The sequence below is a fragment of the Vicugna pacos genome, chromosome 6 (genome assembly GCF_048564905.1).
Source record: "Vicugna pacos chromosome 6, VicPac4, whole genome shotgun sequence".
Lineage (NCBI taxonomy): Eukaryota > Metazoa > Chordata > Mammalia > Artiodactyla > Camelidae > Vicugna > Vicugna pacos.
Window position 1 is genome coordinate 33,605,885 of NC_132992.1, and position 18,981 is coordinate 33,624,865.

The window sequence follows — 18,981 nt, forward strand, 5'->3', positions numbered from 1 at the left end:
CATGTCCTACACCTCCAAATAAATGATACAATATAGTTAACAAATTTTAGTTAACTTTTAATTTATTTATTTGAGTTGATGTAATGCCTTTTTTATTGAATATAGTTGATTTAATTTCTTTTTGTTGGGGGAGGAAATTAGATTTATTTATTTAATGGCAGTACTGGGGATCAAACGCATGACCTCATGCATGCTAAGCACACACTCTACCACTCAGCTATCACTGCTCCCCCTTGATTTAGAATGTTGTGCTAATTTCTGGTGTACAGCATAAACCATTTTATTTTAAAATAAAACAGATACAGAAAATCGTACAAAACAAAAACATAGCTTAATAAACTAATATACAGCAAATACCCTTGAAAACATCACCCAGAGAAAGAAACAGAATTTTGCCAAATACCAAAAGCCCTTCCACCCACCCTGGCCACGTTCTTCATCTTCATCACAGCCCTTCCTGGTGTAAATGGACACTATGGTTCATGACAATAACATCCTTGCTTTTTTTTTTTCTTTTTGGAGTTTTATTACCAAAATCCAGATCCCTAAACATTACAGTTTAGGCCTGCCCATTTAAAAAAATTCCATATGCCTTTTAAGTCTCTTTCAATCTACAGGCTCCTCTTCCATTCCTTTCTTTTCCTTCAATTTAACCATTGAAGAATCCAGGCTTTGTTGCTCAGTGCCTAGATTCATTCATTTATTAGGGATTTCAAAACAGCTCTGTTCAAAATCTGTCATAATAGTTGGAATACTTTTACAAAGGAACACTTCTTTTATCTTCTATTTCATTACCCTGAGGTACAGTTTATATAGGAACAGCAAGGTAACTGCTTGATTCTTTTATCATCTTCAAAATAATAATCTGGTTTTGTATCATCCTTCAAAAAGGTTACACACACACACAACCTGTTATGAACTCATGGATTTAAATATACCTTCTATTAATGCTCAAATTAACCCATTTTTGGCCATAAGAGCTTGGCTCCTGAGTCCTTTTGCCATTACTCTGATCATGTTTGCTGGCTTCTTTGCTCTCTAGTATGGTAAGTTGTTCCATGTTCATCTTGTACATTTCCTGCCCCAGACCTGGAATCAGCCATTGTCTCCAAGCTCTGGTTTCTTCCCCTGGGAAATGATATTTTAAGATCCAGGTGGTAGAAGTGTTTATTGCTACTAGATTGTTTCTAGATCTTTTCAGTGGATAGGGATAGGGAGATAAAATACCTCATGAATTCATACTGATAGTTCCTATTCAAACTCAGGGCTACAAGGTTTTTAACCTCTGTATCACTTCTGTACCTCCTCTCTGCCACACAAAAAATTCTGGTTCTCAAGGACACAGGCCACAAGAATATTAGAAATCCCATAATTACTCGATTGCTTTATAGTCAACACATTTTATTTTAAGTCCTGAGCAAATTAACATATTTCCCCCTTTCCTTCTACACAGAGAATGCTACAAAAAGATAATGCATAAACTCATGTCATTGGTCACTTTGGGAAACAAAACACTCCTTTGTGTTGCCCAGAGCTATACATGTGTCCCAGGAGCTCTGTGCAGTCACCAGGCTGGGAGCTGGGACTGGGGAGAGGGAGGACAGGGTTACCCAGAGAAAGAAAAATTTGCTTTCCTTCTCTCCTCCCAAGCCCAGCCCGCCCTCTGGTGGAGATGTTAATAATCAGGAAACAGCCCAAATCAGGTCAGACAGGAAGTCAACTAGCTGACATTTACACAGCAATTACTAGAACCAGTCCTAAAATGGGTGCTAAAGGTAGAAAACCTCTCTGTGGCTTCAAGTGGCTTTAAGTGTAGCTGGGGAGGGTGAAGAGTGCCCAAATGAAAAGCACTTAACAAACTGTCAGCAAATAACATGCCAAATTTCAAAATCATGAGAGGGAAGGCCTATAAAGTTGATCAAAGTGACTTAACATTATTTTTAAAGTAATACCATTTTCTTTCCATAGAACACACAGTATAGCCTAACATATAAATGCTTATATATTTTTTTAAATATTGTAAGTCACAAGTGATATAACCAAGTGCATAGGCTTAAAAATCTTTTACATACAAAAATCTATCAGTGGATCATGAGATGAAATCCTACATTCTGCTGACTGAACAACAACAACAACAAAAAGTATAACCTAAAAGTGGACTTGCTGAGGACTTAAGCCCAGAGGCAGCCTCTCAGATAGCTCTTAGGAACTGCTCTGAAGAGGTAAGGGAGGAGCCAGGATACATAGCAGTTTTTGTAACAAAAATCTGGTAGTTGGAACATCAAAAGATTACTGTTAATTAAAGAAAAAACAGACATCTCAAGTTAATGAATTTAGCGCTCTTATATGTATGAGAAGATACAAGAGCCTGGACTTTTGAAATCAGTCCTTTGATATGCACCTTATCTATCTAGGGCCAGTATCCTGCTTTTCTGCAATCTGAATCCCCTCAAGGTGCACAGTCCAGACTGCTGCAGTGGCTTGGCTGATGGCTTGATGGTGGCAATATCCTTTGTTTACTGATAAGGCAGGTGACATTTTTCATCTACAATTCTTTGGCATTTGATTTGATATGAAGACTCATTTTGATCATAAAACCTCAGATTTTTCTTTTTAACATTTAACCATGACTTTTAAATGTTTTATTCAGTAATGTACAGTTCCATATTTCAAAGGGTTGCATTTACATTTTAAGTTTTAAACTGGATTTGTAAGTTAAAAGGATTTGCAAGCTAAGGAGGAGAAGAGGAAAGAGGTAATTTTAAAATACATTATTGGGGGGAAGATATAACTCAGTGGTAGAGTGCATGCCTAGCATGCATGAGGTCCTGGGTTCAATTCCCAGTACCTCTATTAAATCGATCAATTTAATCAATCAATCAAACTAATTAAAAAATTTTTAAAAAATTTTTAATCTAGACACCATAAAAATGATTTATTAAGGAGATGAGTTTAACAGAAGTTTTTGTTTTCTGTGGACCTCAGGTGGTCGAATTTTTTTAACCATAATACTCTGTTTAGCTGTATCTTTGCCAGTAGTTTATACAAGCACTTCTCCATTTTATTATTTGTTTAATGATATAATGAGCCTAGGTATTTTAATATTTTTAATGCAAAATTGAAACCATATTGTTTTTTTGCCTCCAACACCACATTTTAAACTAAAAATGTAACTTGCACAATTTCCCATGGCATAAAATTAGACTACCTCATTTTAATGGCTACCTGGTATTTCTGTGTCTACCATATGGATCATAATTTATTTAACCAATCCCATACTGTTGCAGTGTTTGGATCTATTTTGTTTCCAGTGTTTTACTTCTATCAGTAATTGCTCTGCTGAACATAAACGTTTATGCTAGACTTAGCATACAGGTCAGAGCTCGATTCCTAGAAGTGACACCAGTGGCTCATGAGGAAGGGAGTCTGATTGGTAGAGGCAAAGTTTCCCCTAGATAAACTCTCCTGGGAAGGTACAGACATGGAAACAAGCAAGAATTGATGGCCATATTTGCTTGGCAGAAGTAACAACAACAAAAAAATAACACCAGTAAAAAACAGAGAATCAGGTTTGGAAGTCTGTATTTGAAACAACGATGGTGAACCAGTTGTAGGTTCTTAAGCTGTTAAAGAACACTGCAGTAGATCAACTAGAGAGGCATGAAATAGTGAAAATTTAATTTGGAGTGGTGACCCTGAAAGCAACCTCAACTACAGCTAAGAATCCATAGGACTTGAAGAACTGAATTTAAAGGACAAAGAAGAGGGAAAGATCATTTTGAAAATGATTCCAGATTTTCCAACCTGGCCAACCCAGAAACCACAGAATCCTAAGGTCTCAGTATATATTATTATAGGTCACAGATAGTAAGTAATCTGGCAATAGGAGATGGGTGACTGGCAGAATCTGCTATATAATTAGTAGAGCCCAGAGAAAGGGGAAATGTGGGGTGCTTTTTCAAAGATTTTAAAGAATTTCAAACGCTGACAGCAGAACACTTAAGTGTGGGTTCGACTGTACAGGTCGCACACCCATGAAGCCGGCCCTGGTTGGTGACTGTGGATAAGTTCAAGTCTAGCGCTCCAGAAACCAGGAGGCAACACCCGAAGGATTGACCACACCCTCGCCCTCCCAAGGAGAGTGAACCCCAGAAGGAGAGCCCGGGGAGACTAAGGGCCCCCGCTCCCTTTTCTGTCCTCAGGGGGCTCTGGGCGGGGACAGATCGAAGCACTTAGGGAGACTGCGGGCTGGGGGCGCTGAAGTTTAGCTTGGACCCGGGGCCTTTCCGCCCTGCATGGTCACTGGAGCCACACACTCCCACCCCCACTCCAGCCTGGGCGAGGATCCCGAGGTACAAAAGTCCCGGCCTTGGACTCAGCCGGGTTACTCATAAACCCAGAGGAGAGGGTAGGAGGCGACGCGCGTGCACACTCTGGACCGGCGGCCCCGGGCGGAGAGGAACCTCAGGGACAGAGGGGCCAAGGAAGGTCCGCAAATGCTCGAGGGCCCAAAGGCGTCAGAGGGGGACTGAAGAAGAGGAAAGGCCTGTGGAGACCCACGGGTGCACTAGGGAGCGTCTGCAAAGACCGCGGAGGGAAGCCAGGGGTCATCTAAAAAGTTGCCAAAGCGGCTAAGAGGTCTAGAAAGGACCATCCCCACAAGAACAAGGCTTCCGGAAGCTAAACCCGGAAGGGAGGGTGTGAAGCCCTGGGTTCCCAAATGTGACGTGAACACACTCCAAAGGCGCCAGGTACCCCTTAGGGCAGGGCCGACTAGAGCTGCAGCCAGCTACACGAAGGAGGCTGGAGCCGGGTGAGGGACAAGGGGAAGAAAGAGACCCTTAGAGACCGTCTGAAAAGTGCACAGCCAAATGGACACAAGGGACCGACAGCAAATTGTACCCCTTGCTAAGACACTTCTCGTCAGCAAAGCACCAACTTATTTTCTAAGCCCCGCCCCTCACCCAGTAAATCTAGTTCCGTTGTCTCTGATTCAGGAAGCAGACGTTCCCCACTTACCCCTCCCAATAAGGAGCGAACGCCCCTCCTGTGTCGCGCTCTTTCTCCTCCCCTTACACCCCTCGCGCACTTTATCCCGCCCATCTGTCAATCACCGTGCTAAACTGTCCAGTGAGCGGGCCAAGGGGGCGGGGCCGTCAGGGCGTCACGTGATGTCCGCTGTCCGCCGGCCGCGGAGCCCGGAGATGTGACGAAGGAGGCGCGTGACGAAGGAGCGGTTGGCCGACGCCGCGGCTGCCGTCCGTGTAAACAAGGCTTCGCGCCGCTGCGGGTCCTGCGACCACTCCTGGCTGGTGGGTGGTCTCGCGCGGGGCGGTAACCGCCAGCTTTGTGGGAGGTGCTTCTCGGCTTCCTCCCTGCTTCTCACCCCACAGCGTACACACCCCCGGCACACCACGTGGGCGTGAGGCAAGGAAGGAGGGGGTGTTAGGCCGAATTTTAACCTCATTGGTTGTCCCTGCCGCCGGCTTTCGCAAGGGAGTGCTCTGATTGGTCAGTAAAGGGGGCGTCGGGGGTCTTTGAGACCTAAGGCCTCTGATTGGTCAGGTGAGATAAGTTAATGAGGTCCTTTCTTCCGCGAGGGGTTTTGATTGGTCGGCCGGAGAGGTACCTGGGAATCCACCCCCATCCCGGGGACTTTGGTAGGTGAGTTTGAGGTAGAAAACTGAGAAATTCCTCTTCAAAGGATTCTCACAACTGGGCTAGCGTAGCCTCTTAGGCTTCACTCCGCCTTTTTTTTTTTTTTTCTTCACAGGATTGAGAAAGGTTTGTGTCCCTGCAGCCTTGGGAGTTGTTACAGGCTAAGGAGAAGGGATCTCGGTCCCTAGAAAGGGTCGCCCTCCTAGAGATAGCTACCCATGTATCTCAGGAGACTTTGGTATTTCTAGAGCAGGCTTTGCTTTCACTAAACCCAAGGCGGTGACAGGAGGAGTCCCTGCACAGGACTTAAGGATGCTGTGACCAGAAGATGGGATCACGGAACAGCAGCAGCGCAGGAACTGGGTCCGGAGACCCCCCTGAGGGCTTGCCCCGAAGAGGGGCTGGCCTGCGTAGGAGTGAGGAAGAGGAAGAGGAGGATGAAGATGTGGATCTGGCCCAGGTACTGGCCTATCTCCTACGCAGGTAACTTACCCTCTGGTGTGTCCCCACCAGGCGCCACCACAGTCCCTTGATCCCAGCTCCTGTCAGGGAAGTTACAGAGAATAGGGAAGGGGATTAGCCCAGCACAGCTGTTCTGTTTGAGCTGGACACTCAGGGCACTCAGCTTTGTACCCAGTAAGAGTCGTTCTTGCCTAGGGAGGGTCAGCAAGACCCTCTTGTGTTTGAGGCGACGTTCAGGGGAGTCTCTCTAGCTATGACTACACAAATATAACCTATTTTCTAAGTAAGTTAAAAAAAAAAAGAGCGGGGCTGTGGTGGGAAAGGAGTGATGTGAGGGGTGCAGAGAAGAGTTGGGGAGGTGAGTGTTGAACTTTAGTGAAGTTATTAATACATGATATGGGGCCATGTGGATTTACTGGAAAAACAAGTTTAAATTAACCTTACTCTAATCCTATTCTTGAGGAAAGAATGCTTTGAGGGAAGTGATCATCAGGAATTGACTGGAAAGGGATACAGCTGGCTTTGGTTCTTAGCTGTGGCTCCTTGGGGATCCCTTCAGGATACCATGTTCTATGCTGCACTCCTTGGGCAGAAGCTCAGAATTTTTAGCTCTCTGGGGAGTCAACTTAGTAGGTTGGTCAACATCATGCAATGTTGGGGTTTTCTACTCCCACTGTAAGAGAATGAGTTTCCTAGTGTGCCTTAATAGCAGGCTGAAAATAACAGCCAAGGTCTAGTCAGCTTCAAACCTCAAAATGGGGACAGTATGAGGGTTTGAGGACCAGGTCTAAGAACTAGATAGCCACTGACTCTGAATTTGGTTGGTTCGGGGAAGTGTTCCTCCCCTTTATCATGGTGGGGGGGGGGTCTCTCCACAGAGGCCAAGTGAGGTTGGTGCAGGGAGGAGGTGCAGCAAATTTACAACTCATCCAGGCCCTCTCGGACTCGGAGGAAGAGCATGACAGTGCCTGGGACGGTCGTCTTGGAGACCGATACAACCCACCCGGTAAGAGGAAAGGCAGAGATCCTAACGTCAGAAGACTTTCGTTAGATAACCTTTTTTAAAAATTATTTTGGCCAAAACTGAAAGAAGATGAGATAACTCAGGGAATGAGGGAGTTTTTGCCACGCTGGTATAATCAGCCACATCGAGTGGGCTGAGCACAGCTCTGCTAACTGTCCTCTGGGACCGGAAGACCTAGGATGAAACTTGTCTTTGGTACTCACAGTAGATGCAACCCCCGACACCCGGGAGCTGGAATGCAATGAGATCAAGACACAAGTGGAATTGGCCACAGGGCGGCTAGGACTTAGGCGGATGGCCCGGGAGCACAGCTTTCCTCAAATGCTGCACCAGGTAGGCCTCTCTGCTTCCAGCCAGCCCGGCAGCAAGCCTATCAATGTAGCCAGAAGCTCTGCCAGTCCCAGAGGAGAGGGAAGTAAACTTTCCTAGAAGGCCTCAAGAGCTGGAACTGGAGAGCTTTTAGCCAGCCTTCATCAGAGTTTGGTGGGATATACAGCTGTGTGCGATGTTGGTTTCTGTATTGAGAGCAGTATCTTTGGAGGAGGGGGCTTGGTTGTGGCCTAAGTGGCCCTGTTTCTGCTAGCAATATTCCCCAATCTCTTCTTTTAGAGAGAACGGGGCCTCTGCCACCGGGGAAGCTTCTCCCTTGGAGAACGATCTCGAGTGATGTCTCAGTGAGTATGGAGTTTGGTGGAGAGATTCCATGGGCCAGTTAGGTCTCATCTCCTAAACTTTGAAAGGATCAGCATTAAAGGGTCCACAGGGATATTAAGGTTAGATTAAATGGGGTTGAGGCTTTGAAAGTAAACGAAGTGGAAAAGTATGGCATTGAGAGGACAATAGAAGGAATGAAAGAAAGGGGATTGTACCCAGAGCCAAAGGGAAGAATGCCCTTGAACTCATGTCCAGTTCTGTTAGGATTCTGCTAGCTGGGACACTCCCATTCTGAGCTCCCTTTACCCTCATTTTCCCTCTGCTTCCCCAGCTTCTTGCCCAACGATCTGGCCTTCACTGATACCTACTCTCAGAAGGCTTTCTGTGGCATCTACAGCAAAGATGGTCAAATCTTCATGTCTGCTTGCCAAGGTAACAGATCTTTGTCCTACACACTGCCCTAGAACAAGAGACGCACCCCGTGGCTGAGGCTGGAAAGCCTCAGACCCAGGGAGCTCAGACCCTGGCATAGGGCTGCTTAGCCAGAACAATTTCCCACGATCAAGGGATGATTCCACAGATACACCAAGTGAGAGAGATCTTTGTTAGGGAGGATTCCAGGAGGGTGTTCCCTAATTCTGCCTGATCCCCACTTACACAGACCAGACAATCCGACTGTATGACTGCCGGTATGGCCGCTTTCGTAAATTCAAGAGCATCAAGGCCCGGGATGTAGGCTGGAGCGTCTTGGATGTGGCCTTCACCCCTGATGGGAACCATTTCCTTTACTCCAGCTGGTCTGATTATAGTGAGTATGCCCCAGACCTCCACTGTTTCTCCAGCCTGAGACCTGAGATCTCCAAACACCTATCTCTGTGCCAGTTCTCCATGCCTTCTCCTAGGAAGGTCACTCCCATGGTCTGACATCCTTGCCCTGTGTTTCATTCCCCTCCCTAGCTTCTCTCCCATTCTTCCTACCCCAACCCTGAAAGATTCTTGTTTCTCTTGCTTCTCTTAGTTCATATCTGCAACATCTACGGGGAGGGAGACACACACACTGCCCTGGATCTAAGGTACTGGATTCCCTTCCTGGTCAGACTCATCAGAATCTTCTCAAGGAAGGCTCTCCGGGAGCAAACCTCTTAAACCCGAACTTCCACTTAGAGGGAAAAGTACACTGGTTGCAAGTTTCTCTGTGGATTCCTGGGAGGGAATCACCCATCCTGTCAGCCAGCCAGAGGACCAGGGTAAAATAGACAGCTGCAGGATTCTTCCCAGGTTCTGAGTGAGGTGCTCCACGTTCTGGTGTGTGCTGGCTGGACTTCTCGTCCCCTTGGAAGTGTGCCTCATGGCCCTCATCAGATTTTGTGTCAGTTTACAATGGCTGAAAGAAGTCCATTTCACACAGCTCCTCCTTTGCTCTTTTCAGGCCAGATGAGAGACGCTTTGCTGTCTTCTCCATCGCTGTCTCTTCAGATGGACGAGAAGTCCTCGGAGGGTGAGTGTTTGTGGGGATTTCTGCCTCACTTAATGGGACTGGAGTCCTCTCAGAGACCAGCTCTGCTGCTACAGAGGCTGCACTGGACACCTGTACCCAGGCGACTGTGGAGAACACCCAGGCTTTCTCCAGGGTCCGGGTTTATGAGTTGCTTCACCTCTTGTTCACCCTTCACCCAGCATAAGATGGGAGGTCTCAAACCTCCTGGCAAACACAGCTGACCCTTCTCCCATCTTCTGTATAAGAAGGAACAAGGGCTTGCCCCTCCTCAGGGCTTCTCTTCAGCTTCCCCAGCACACATACAGCCTTGGTCCTCTTGGTGTTGGCTCCAGAGCCCTTTTTATCCCCTCCCTTTCAGGGCCAATGATGGCTGCCTGTATGTCTTTGATCGAGAACAGAACCGGCGTACCCTTCAGGTATTGCTTCCGAGACTTCAAGCCTCTGCCTCCTGGCCCTTGGCCTATTGGAAGACCTAGAAAGAGATCATAGGCATCCTGGCTTCTTTCTCCCCTAGATTGAGTCCCATGAGGATGATGTGAACGCAGTGGCCTTTGCTGACATAAGCTCCCAAATCCTGTTCTCTGGTGGTGACGACGCCATCTGCAAAGTGTGGGATCGACGCACTATGCGGGAGGATGACCCCAAGCCCGTGGGCGCACTGGCTGGACACCAGGACGGCATCACCTTCATTGACAGCAAGGTGGGCCTGGAGGCAGGACCACACAGCCAGGCTATTGAGGTTCTGGTTCTCCAGGAGGGCATCAAAGTGGATGGGTGTGGGAACTCACCAGGCTCCTCATTAGCCAAGGTTTGCAAGAGGTGGAGATTAGGGAAGGGGCTTAAGCCAGGAAACATGAGATCCATTGGTATCTGCCACTCCTCCAGAAGCAGAACGGGGCTTTCTGTACAAGAAAAGTAGAAGACAGTCTGATCCAGGATAGACAAGGAGTCCAGCCAGCACCCTGGGCAAAGAAAGGGAAACTCTGCCAAGGGCAGAGTCTGTGGCGAGGCCCGTTTGGATGAAGAAAGTTAAAGGATTGGTGTTCTTACCTGTCAGCTGGGGAAAGGGAGCTGGACTGACAGACACCAACATTTGCAAGCTCCGATGCTTCATTATCCATCTTGGGATTCACAGGGTGATGCCCGGTATCTCATCTCCAACTCCAAGGACCAGACCATCAAGCTCTGGGATATACGGCGCTTTTCTAGCCGGGAAGGCATGGAAGCCTCGCGCCAGGCTGCCACACAGCAAAACTGGGACTACCGCTGGCAGCAGGTGCCCAAAAAAGGTGAGAGTGGAAGTAGAACCTGAGATCCTGAGAGTGCAGGGCCGGGGGTGGTAGCTAAAATATTTAAGCCCTGGTCAGGCTTGGCATGGGCACAGTGGATGGGGCCGTAGCCTGGAGCCAAGTTCTGGAGACCTCCCCTGACACTCCCTTGCCAAGCTTTTGATAACTGTGTTTGCTGAACTGTGGGAGAGCCAGGGGTTCCCAGTGCACAGGCTGGGGATCACTCAGAACCAAGGAGTACAAAAGTATTTCAGGGTCTTAACAACCAGCAGAGCTCTGTTGGTGAATATCAGCTGACTGTTGGGAGGGGAAAGAGCCACCAGTTGGGAATTGGAAAGGTGATTGTCCGTGAGCATTGATCTTTGCTAAGGACCGGTGATACGGAGAATTCAGACTCCCTAACCTAGGGCTCGCCCTGCATCCCTACGCAGCCTGGCGGAAGCTGAAGCTCCCAGGGGACAGTTCCTTGATGACCTACCGGGGCCACGGGGTGCTGCACACCCTCATCCGCTGCCGATTCTCCCCCGCCCATAGCACCGGCCAGCAGTTCATCTACAGTGGCTGCTCCACCGGCAAAGTGGTCGGTAAGGATTGTGTCAGAACTGGGGGCCTCAGGAGGGGCAGGAAGGTTTCTCTGGCTCCCCACCAGTGACCACCTTAAAAAAACCCAGTGACACCTACAAGTGAAATTTAATTTAGCCTGGGGCAAGAGAGGCTTAACCAGAGAAATAGAAAACATTCTACTCATCAACAGATTTAAAGAAAAAAAATTTTTTATTATTTATTATTATTATTATTATTATTATTATTATTATTATTATTATTATTATTATTATTACTGCTACTACTACTACTACTACTACTACTACTACTACTACTACTACTACTATTTTAAATGGAGATACTGGGACTTGAACCCAGGACCTCATGCATGCTAAGCATGTGCTCTACCACTGAGCTATACCCACCCCATCTCCGTCAACATTTTAAATTAAGAAAAGGAGCCTAGAATTCTAGTCAGTGAATATAATCAATTACCAAAAATATATTCAGCTCTGTTTTTTAGCCAGTTGAGGGAAGAGATTGCAGATGAAAGGTAGGTGGAAACAGAGACAAAAAGAATAACACACAAAGACACAGCATTTAGTACAGGGTGTTGTACAGCCACTGAAGCAGGGTGACTGCACGAAAAGAAACACAAACACAGCCACAGGTCAAAGGAGTCTAAGACAGTTCCACGCTCAGGGAGGCCTCAGATGGAGCCCATCCAGGGAGAGAGGAAGGTGCACCCACATGCAGATAAGGGACAGCAGGTTCACACGTCTGTGTAGACAGCCTTTTGTTCTCTTTTGTGGTGCCTTCCATAGCTCGTGGGCTTTTCAAAAATTGCTTCTAAAAACTAAAGCCACGTTGCATTTTCTTAACTATAGATCTTGTGAAATTTAGCTAAGGGCCAGAGACACCCAAGCTCTGCTAGACCATACCCTCAACCCGAGGTAGGGAAAAGAAACTGAGAAGTAACACCATCCTCGGGTGTGGGCTTTGCTTCCCTGGACAAGTGGGAAGTTGCCTGGGGGGCGGGTAACTGGTGCTGTGCAGGGAGAGGTGAGGGGTAGCTCACAGGTCTTCTGGCAGCCCCTCTCCACTCTGGCCTTTCCTGGACAGTGTACAACCTCCTGAGTGGCCACATCGTGAAGAAGCTGACCAACCACAAGGCCTGTGTGCGTGACGTCAGCTGGCACCCCTTTGAGGAGAAGATTGTTAGCAGTTCGGTGAGGATGCTGGGGTCGGGGGGACAGTGTGTGTCTGGGAGATGGACCTGGGAGGGGGCAGTGCCCCTGACTACTTGCCCCCTTCTTCCCTGCAGTGGGATGGCCACCTGCGTCTGTGGCAGTACCGCCAGGCTGAGTACTTCCAGGATGACATGCCAGAGTCTGAGGAACACCCTAGCACCCCTGCCTCAGTGCCCCACCCCTCTGCAGCCTTTTCCTCGCCCCAGTAGATCTGACCTCCAGCCCCATTCATGGGTGAGCCTCTTGACAAGCTCTCCGCCTCCTCCTCCCTTTCTCCCTTCTGGGGGATCTTTGGGGAGTCACTGGCAGTGGATGGGGAGAAACAGAAGCCCAGGCTTCAGGAGCCCTGGGAGATCCTCCCCTGGGGGCAGAGTGGTCTCCTCACGTGTTGACACCCAGCTTGGGTTTGGGTGGCTATCTCTGGCCTGAGTCTGGCAGGACTGCCATTATCTGGGGTGTGGCCTTTGTCAGCAGGAGAGCTGCCCTGAGTGTTTTTAATCATGTTTGGGTGTCAAGTGTAAGCTCCTAGAGTAGATGCCTGGGGCCGGGTCTGAAGTGAGCCGGCCGGCCCAAAGCCAGGCCTTCACGTTGAGGATTAGACCTGCCAATCAGAGGGCCAGGTGTTCTGGTCTTTAGGTCCTAATGGCTAGAGCTCTAGCCCCTCAGGGGAGGGTGGGATGGGTAAGGTGTGTCCTCAGCACCCTCCTGGGGTGGGAATTACGTCTTCTCTCTCTTGCATCTGGGTCTTTGGGGTAGGACAAGCTGTGGTGTGAGAGGCTCCATGTGGCCCCACACAGCACAGCCCATCCGTCCCAGAGTGTTCCATCCCATCAAAGCCAGCAGCTTCAAGGAGGGATGGTGAGGTAGGACTCCTTCGTCCTCTCACTGGCTTTGGCTCCCTCAATAAACTCTCTGTGGGAACCTGGTTCAGTGTCTGCCTATCTCTCTCTTTTTCCTGTCTGAAGTCTTTTATCCTGTCACTTCAAGAAAATAGTTTCAACAGAGCCTTCAGATATGCTCCTGTATGGGAGAAAATACAGCTTTGATGCCCCAAGATGAAGGGAAATACCAACATCATTTGTTAACTGAGCTTAGCAACAGGCAGTTAGTCCCTCACCAACCTCAGAAACTTGCCAGCAAGTAGAACTCAAGATAGCAGGAAATAAGCACGTTTTAGATTAGATCCTGGAACACCCGCCTCAGCTCTGCCCTGGAGCAGGTCCAGTCTACCCTGAGAAGTAGCCCAGAGCCAAAGAGAACCAAGTGGGCACTGATGCAGGCCCTGTCCAGGCATTCCACAGCTAGGAGCTCATCCACCCTCACAGCCACCCTTTTTTTTTTTTTTTAATAGGTAGGGACATGGAGATGTGCAGAGGTCAGGCACTATGGAGCAGACCCATGGTGTGGGCAGTAGGGGAGCTTGAGTTCACATGCTGCTCAATTCCCCATTATCTCTAAGGCAGTTTTCAAACCAGGATACACACCTCCAGGGGGTTTTAAAGACACTGCATAGGGTTAAAAGATGTACCCATTTTAACAGTGAAACAGGTCATTTTAAAAGAATAGTCCAGATGCCCAGCCTCCATGTGCTCTCTTTCCTTCAGCTGATCTACCTGTGTGACACTGTCAGGCCAGATCTCCTTCCCCACCAGCCCTTTTCTTCACCCTAGAGATGCCACCCATCTTACCCAGAACTGTATTACCTCCAGGGTGCCAAAGGTAAAGGCAAATTAAAATTATTAGTGTCCTCAAAGCCTCATTTAATTAAGGCCCCAAGGACCAACTGTTCTTCTCATTAAGAGATGTATTTCCAATACAATTTTAGTTTATTATTAATTATCAAACTGTGTGAAATGTTTGTTGTACTAATTATACATTTTGTACTATTAACAATTTTAAAATTTGTACTACTAACAATATATGAAAATTCAATCTGGAAGAGAAAAAATTTCACTTTTAGGGCTTTATGATCACAGGAAATGTGTAAAAATTGTTTCAGATTTGTATATTTTTTGCAGAGAAGTATAATCAATAAAAGACTTTCAGGCATAAAAACATTAGAATAAATTCTCTGGGAAAGTAGGATGGAAACATAATTTCTGACTATTAAGATCTTGTCACGTGTTTTTTAAATAGATGATGGTGAAGTATAGAATCACTTGTGTTTAGATTCTATGGATATATTTAAAAGAGTGATATAAATAGCTTTATTTTGGAAATGTCAGTATATACAATACACTGGAAATTATGTCCTTTGCAGCTATTTAAATTACAATGAAAAATTTTGTGTCCACTTGAAAATGTGTGAGGGCTTCTATAGATCTCGTATAGGGTCCATGTCAAGGTATGGGCTGTAGGACCTGGAAGGAGCCTGATGGGTTCATCCCTCGGTTTGCAGATGAGGGCACTGAGGACCAGGGAGGGTTAATTGATTTTCCCAAAGCCACAGAGTTGGGCCCAGAACCCAAGTGTCCTTTTTTTGCTCATTCCTTTCACTACTTCTTGGGCCTCCACTGTGCTCTGAAATCCCCCCACCAGTTTTGAGGAATGAGGGAGGAAGACAAAAAGGGATCTCAAAGCAATTACTGAGTAACAGGGACTTCTCTTGGATAGGTTGCTCGCCACCCTATGGCTCCAGCCCCAGCGGTCAGGCTGGGAGGCCAAGTCTTACATGCAGCTAAGGCCTAGGGAAACTGGGGACACAAAACCTAAGGTTTCGATGGACTCCAGGCTGGGGGTTTTCCTTCTGGAGTCTCCTCCGCTTCCTGTCACCTGGGTGTAAACCTGATCTTTGGGGCATTGAGAGTCCAACCTGGGTTGGGTGGGGGTGACTTTGGCTTACCAGAGACAGGCAAACCCAAGCAGGCTGTGGACAAAAACAATCCTGAACAGCAGGCGTGGCCCTGAAACATGAACTAGAACATGGTCTGAGCTGGGGACAGAGACCTAGAGGGTCAAGAGGACACAGGACTAATAAGGGAGGACACAGGCTGCTGTCAGGACACATACCCGAGGCAAGAACCCTGTTGACGTGGCAGTCCTCTGCCCTGGCCCCTTACTGCCCCCCGCCCCTCTCCCTCGCCTGCCAGCTGCCAACAGGGCTCTGCCCTGTGTCTGCCACACCTGTCACTGCCTGTCCTTGTCTGGTGGGGGGGGGCCATCAGCCCCTCCTCAGCTGCCCAGCAGAACAAGCCGTTAGTGGGGAGGGGAGGGAACATGGAGAGGGGGCCGGTGGTGGGGGCAGGGCCCAGGGCCGGGGCCCGGATCCGGGCACTGCTGGGCTGCTTGGTTAAGGTGCTGCTCTGGGTGGCCTCTGCCTTGCTGTACTTTGGAAGTGAACAGGCCGCCCGCCTCCTGGGCAGCCCCTGCTTACGGCGCCTCTACCACGCCTGGTTGGCAGCAGTGGTCATCTTCGGGCCCCTTCTGCAGTTCCATGTCAATCCTCGGACCATCTTCGCCAGCCACGGCAACTTCTTCAACATGTGAGTCCATTCGAGGCTGTGGGCGCCTAGCGGCTCCCTGGGCTGTAGGATCCCAGCTCCCTCTTCCAGGTTTCTGTCCTCCTGCCAGTCCAGGACACTAAAAATACGCTAGGAGGTTGAGGAGAAGGTCAGAGGGGGGAGGGGAACAGAGTCATGGGGGTACAGGAGCAGGGCCAAAGAGAAAATATGGACCCTAGAAGGCTGAATGAGCCTCTAAGGAGATGGCCAAGTTAAAGTGGATGGGGGCTGGGTGGGTCGAGGGCACAGGAAACAGAGAACCAGTGCTGCTATTTGGGACCAGAGGCAAGTCCAGATGGGAACACAGAGCAGGGTGGGGAGATGGGGCTCAGAGGGTCTCAGAAGCCTTCCCTCTTCTCTGCCTACAGAAAGTTTGTAAATTCGGCGTGGGGCTGGACATGCACCTTCCTGGGGGGCTTCGTCTTGCTGGTGGTGTTCCTGGCTACACGGCGTGTGGCAGTGACTGCCCGGCACCTGAGCCGGCTGGTGGTGGGGGCAGCTGTGTGGCGGGGGGCCGGCCGGGCCTTCTTGCTCATCGAGGACCTGACCGGCTCCTGCTTTGAGCCTCTGCCCCAGGGCCTGCTGCTCCACGAGCTGCCTGACCGCCGCAGCTGCCTGGCAGCCGGCCACCAGTGGCGGGGCTATACCGTCTCCTCCCACACCTTCCTGCTCACCTTCTGCTGCCTCCTCATGGCTGAGGAGGCGGCAGTGTTCGCCAAGTACCTGGCCCACGGGCTGCCGGCCGGTGCGCCCCTGCGCCTCGTCTTCCTGCTCAACGTGCTGCTGCTGGGCCTCTGGAACTTCTTGCTGCTCTGTACCGTCATCTATTTCCACCAGTACACTCACAAGGTGGTGGGCGCCGCCGTGGGCACCTTTGCCTGGTACCTTACCTACGGCAGCTGGTATCATCAGCCCTGGTCTCCAGGGAGCCCGGGCCATGGGCTCTTCCCTCGCCCCCACTCCAGCCACAAGCATAACTGAAAGAAATAAAGGCACATCAGGCCTGGCTCTAGCTCCGCTCATCATTTGGTTGGTGGACCTGCAAAGGGTGGGAAGGATGAAAAGAGAGTCTGGTTGTCACCAGGATTCCTCAGCCATTCCTTGCTGTCACTGACCTTGAGTGTCCTTGTACTTGGTCGCTTTCCCTCCAGCTACCCTTTCAGTCTCCTAGTCCTTGCAGACTTCAAGCTATCTGGGGTTCTGATGTCAAGGACCAGCACCGCTAGGGCAGGTAACAGTGCCCTTAGGTATGGGCGGCATTCCTGCTGAGTAGATGCTCCATCTCCAGCCTGATTGATCTGGTTTTCCTGCCTCCACCACTGAATCTCTCCTCTGCCATCCTTAGAGGCACCCTACTTAGGGACCCTTCCTACCCTGTCTTCCTGTAGGGGGCTCTATGTGTGCTCTTTAACTGATGTTCATTGAGCCAAGCATAGTTCCATGCCATGTGGTAAGACAGTTTCTGCCATTTGGGACTCATGGGCTACTAGGGGAGGGAGACGATAAACTCACAAAAATAGCAAACACTTATATTGTGCTTATTCTGTGCCTGGCACCATTCTAAGTGTCTCTAAGTTCTTTATATAAATTCACATTATTTAGCCCTCACAACAACAACACTGTGAGGTAGCTTTGGTAGTGTTCCCATCGTACAATTGTGAAAACAGAGGTACACAGGTTAAGTAACTTTTTCACAGCTAGTAAATATCAGAGCCAGAATTAACCCAGGCAGTATGGGTCCATGGTCTGTGCTCTAAATCAGGGATCAGCAAACGACAGCCCTCATGTGGCCAGTGTTTGTATGGCCTGAGAGCTAAGAAATGGTTTCACATTTTTTAATGGTTGAAAAAAAATCAAAGAGTATATTTTTAAAATTTTTTACTGAAGTGTTGATTTACAAAGTTAGTTTCAGGTATACAGCAAAGTGATTCAGTTACACATATATATACATACATATTTTTTCTTTTCAGATTATTTTCCATTATATGTTATTACAAGAAATTGAATATAGTTCCCTGTGCTATACAGTAGGTCCCTGTTGTGAAGAATATTTCATGACATGAAATTCAAGTGCCAGTGTCCATAAAGTTTTATAGGAACCAGCCATACTAATTCATTTAGGTATAGCTGTTAACCTGCTGCAATGGTAGAGTTGAGTAGTTGCTATAGGCACTGTATAGCCCACAAAGCATAAAATATTTACTATCTGATCTTTTACAGAAAAGACCCTGATCTAAACCAACCCCTGATCTAAACCAACCCCTGATCTAAACCACGCTATCCTCAAAAAATAAACTGGCTAATATCAGAGAGAGAGCTGTGAAGGTACTAAAACAGACTGCTTTCTAACAGACTTGGAGGGAGTTACTTTATAAGGAAGATAGAGTTCTCCCTGAAGAAGTGACATTTAAGCTGAGAACAGAATGACGTTCTGAGGCAGCAGAAGGGTGTGTCAGGCAAAGGGATTAGTGAGAGCAAAAGTCCTGAAGCACGAATAACGTGACACTGACAGGTTTGAGTACAAATGGAAAGCCCAGGTATATGTAAGTAAAATGAAAGCAGTGGAAAGTGAACTGCAAGGGGAACAGGAGCCAGGCAGGCCTTTTGGGTCAGGAAAGTCCTCTGGATTTCGTTCTAAGGTCAACAGGAAGCTGAGAAAGTTTTGAGCAAGAGAAAGGTGGAATCCCACTGCTGTGTGGAGAGTGGATTACAAAAGAATGGAATCCTCAAGGGTCAGAAGAGAGCTGCCTAGGGCCCGTGATGGGGTGGTGCTGGAGTCTGAGTGTCACTACATGGGCCCGTGGACCCAGGGGTCCACGCTGGCAGGGCAAAGGGAGGCCAGGTCTGGCTACACCACCGAGAAAAGAAGGAAGAGAACCAGATAAAGCTTGTCACTGTCCCACGCCGAACAGGTAAAGATAAGAGCCAGAGGGCAGTCAGGGGGATGGAGAGATGGGAGGCGAGGAGCCCTGAGGCAGGCACTGGCGGGGGGCGGGAGTGACAGCTTGGCGGGGGAGAGCAAGAAGTCTAGTGCGGGGAAACCTGGAAAGGAAAGAAGGCGGGGTAGGCGGGGCGTCGAGAGCAGAGCGGGGAAGGGGTGGCG

General features: G+C 48.6%; 2 protein-coding genes across 6 annotated transcripts; both read left to right on the forward strand.

Annotated features, from left to right (window-relative positions):
• The first annotated feature begins 5,150 nt into the window (after positions 1-5,150).
• DCAF11 (DDB1 and CUL4 associated factor 11) lies at positions 5,151-13,303 on the forward strand. Of its 5 annotated transcripts, none has more exons than XM_072962854.1 (15): positions 5,151-5,312; positions 5,935-6,141; positions 6,999-7,126; positions 7,353-7,477; positions 7,754-7,818; positions 8,130-8,230; positions 8,460-8,606; positions 8,817-8,871; positions 9,228-9,296; positions 9,655-9,712; positions 9,811-9,996; positions 10,432-10,585; positions 11,017-11,169; positions 12,251-12,357; positions 12,453-13,303. In XM_072962854.1, exons 2-15 carry the CDS (start codon positions 5,987-5,989, stop codon positions 12,585-12,587), a joined length of 1,638 nt encoding a protein of 545 aa, XP_072818955.1. In that variant the 5' UTR covers positions 5,151-5,312; positions 5,935-5,986; the 3' UTR covers positions 12,588-13,303. The 5 variants fall into 5 exon arrangements, with proteins under 5 accessions (XP_072818955.1, XP_006217324.1, XP_015105888.1 ...); XM_006217262.4 differs by having other exon boundaries at positions 5,152-5,664; positions 5,774-6,141; positions 7,350-7,477; XM_015250402.3 differs by having other exon boundaries at positions 5,152-5,312; positions 5,774-6,141; positions 7,350-7,477.
• A 155-nt stretch (positions 13,304-13,458) lies between these two features.
• FITM1 (fat storage inducing transmembrane protein 1) lies at positions 13,459-16,886 on the forward strand. The gene is made up of 2 exons (XM_006217268.4): positions 13,459-15,860; positions 16,247-16,886. The coding sequence occupies exons 1-2, from the start codon at positions 15,595-15,597 to the stop codon at positions 16,857-16,859; spliced, it is 879 nt and encodes a 292-aa protein (XP_006217330.1). The 5' UTR covers positions 13,459-15,594; the 3' UTR covers positions 16,860-16,886.
• The last annotated feature ends 2,095 nt before the right edge of the window (positions 16,887-18,981 follow it).

What these genes read in the sequence shown, in the direction of transcription:
- FITM1 (XM_006217268.4), top strand. Translation starts at nt 15,595, where the DNA reads ATGGAGAGGGGGCCGGTGGTGGGGGCAGGGCCCAGGGCCGGGGCCCGG. An exon ending in CACGGCAACTTCTTCAACAT is followed by an intron (nt 15,861 to 16,246) that starts GTGAGTCCATTC and finishes CTCTGCCTACAG; the next exon opens with AAAGTTTGTAAATTCGGCGT.
- DCAF11 (XM_006217262.4), top strand. Translation starts at nt 5,987, where the DNA reads ATGGGATCACGGAACAGCAGCAGCGCAGGAACTGGGTCCGGAGACCCC. An exon ending in TCACCTTCATTGACAGCAAG is followed by an intron (nt 9,997 to 10,431) that starts GTGGGCCTGGAG and finishes TGGGATTCACAG; the next exon opens with GGTGATGCCCGGTATCTCAT. An exon ending in GCAGCAGGTGCCCAAAAAAG is followed by an intron (nt 10,586 to 11,016) that starts GTGAGAGTGGAA and finishes ATCCCTACGCAG; the next exon opens with CCTGGCGGAAGCTGAAGCTC.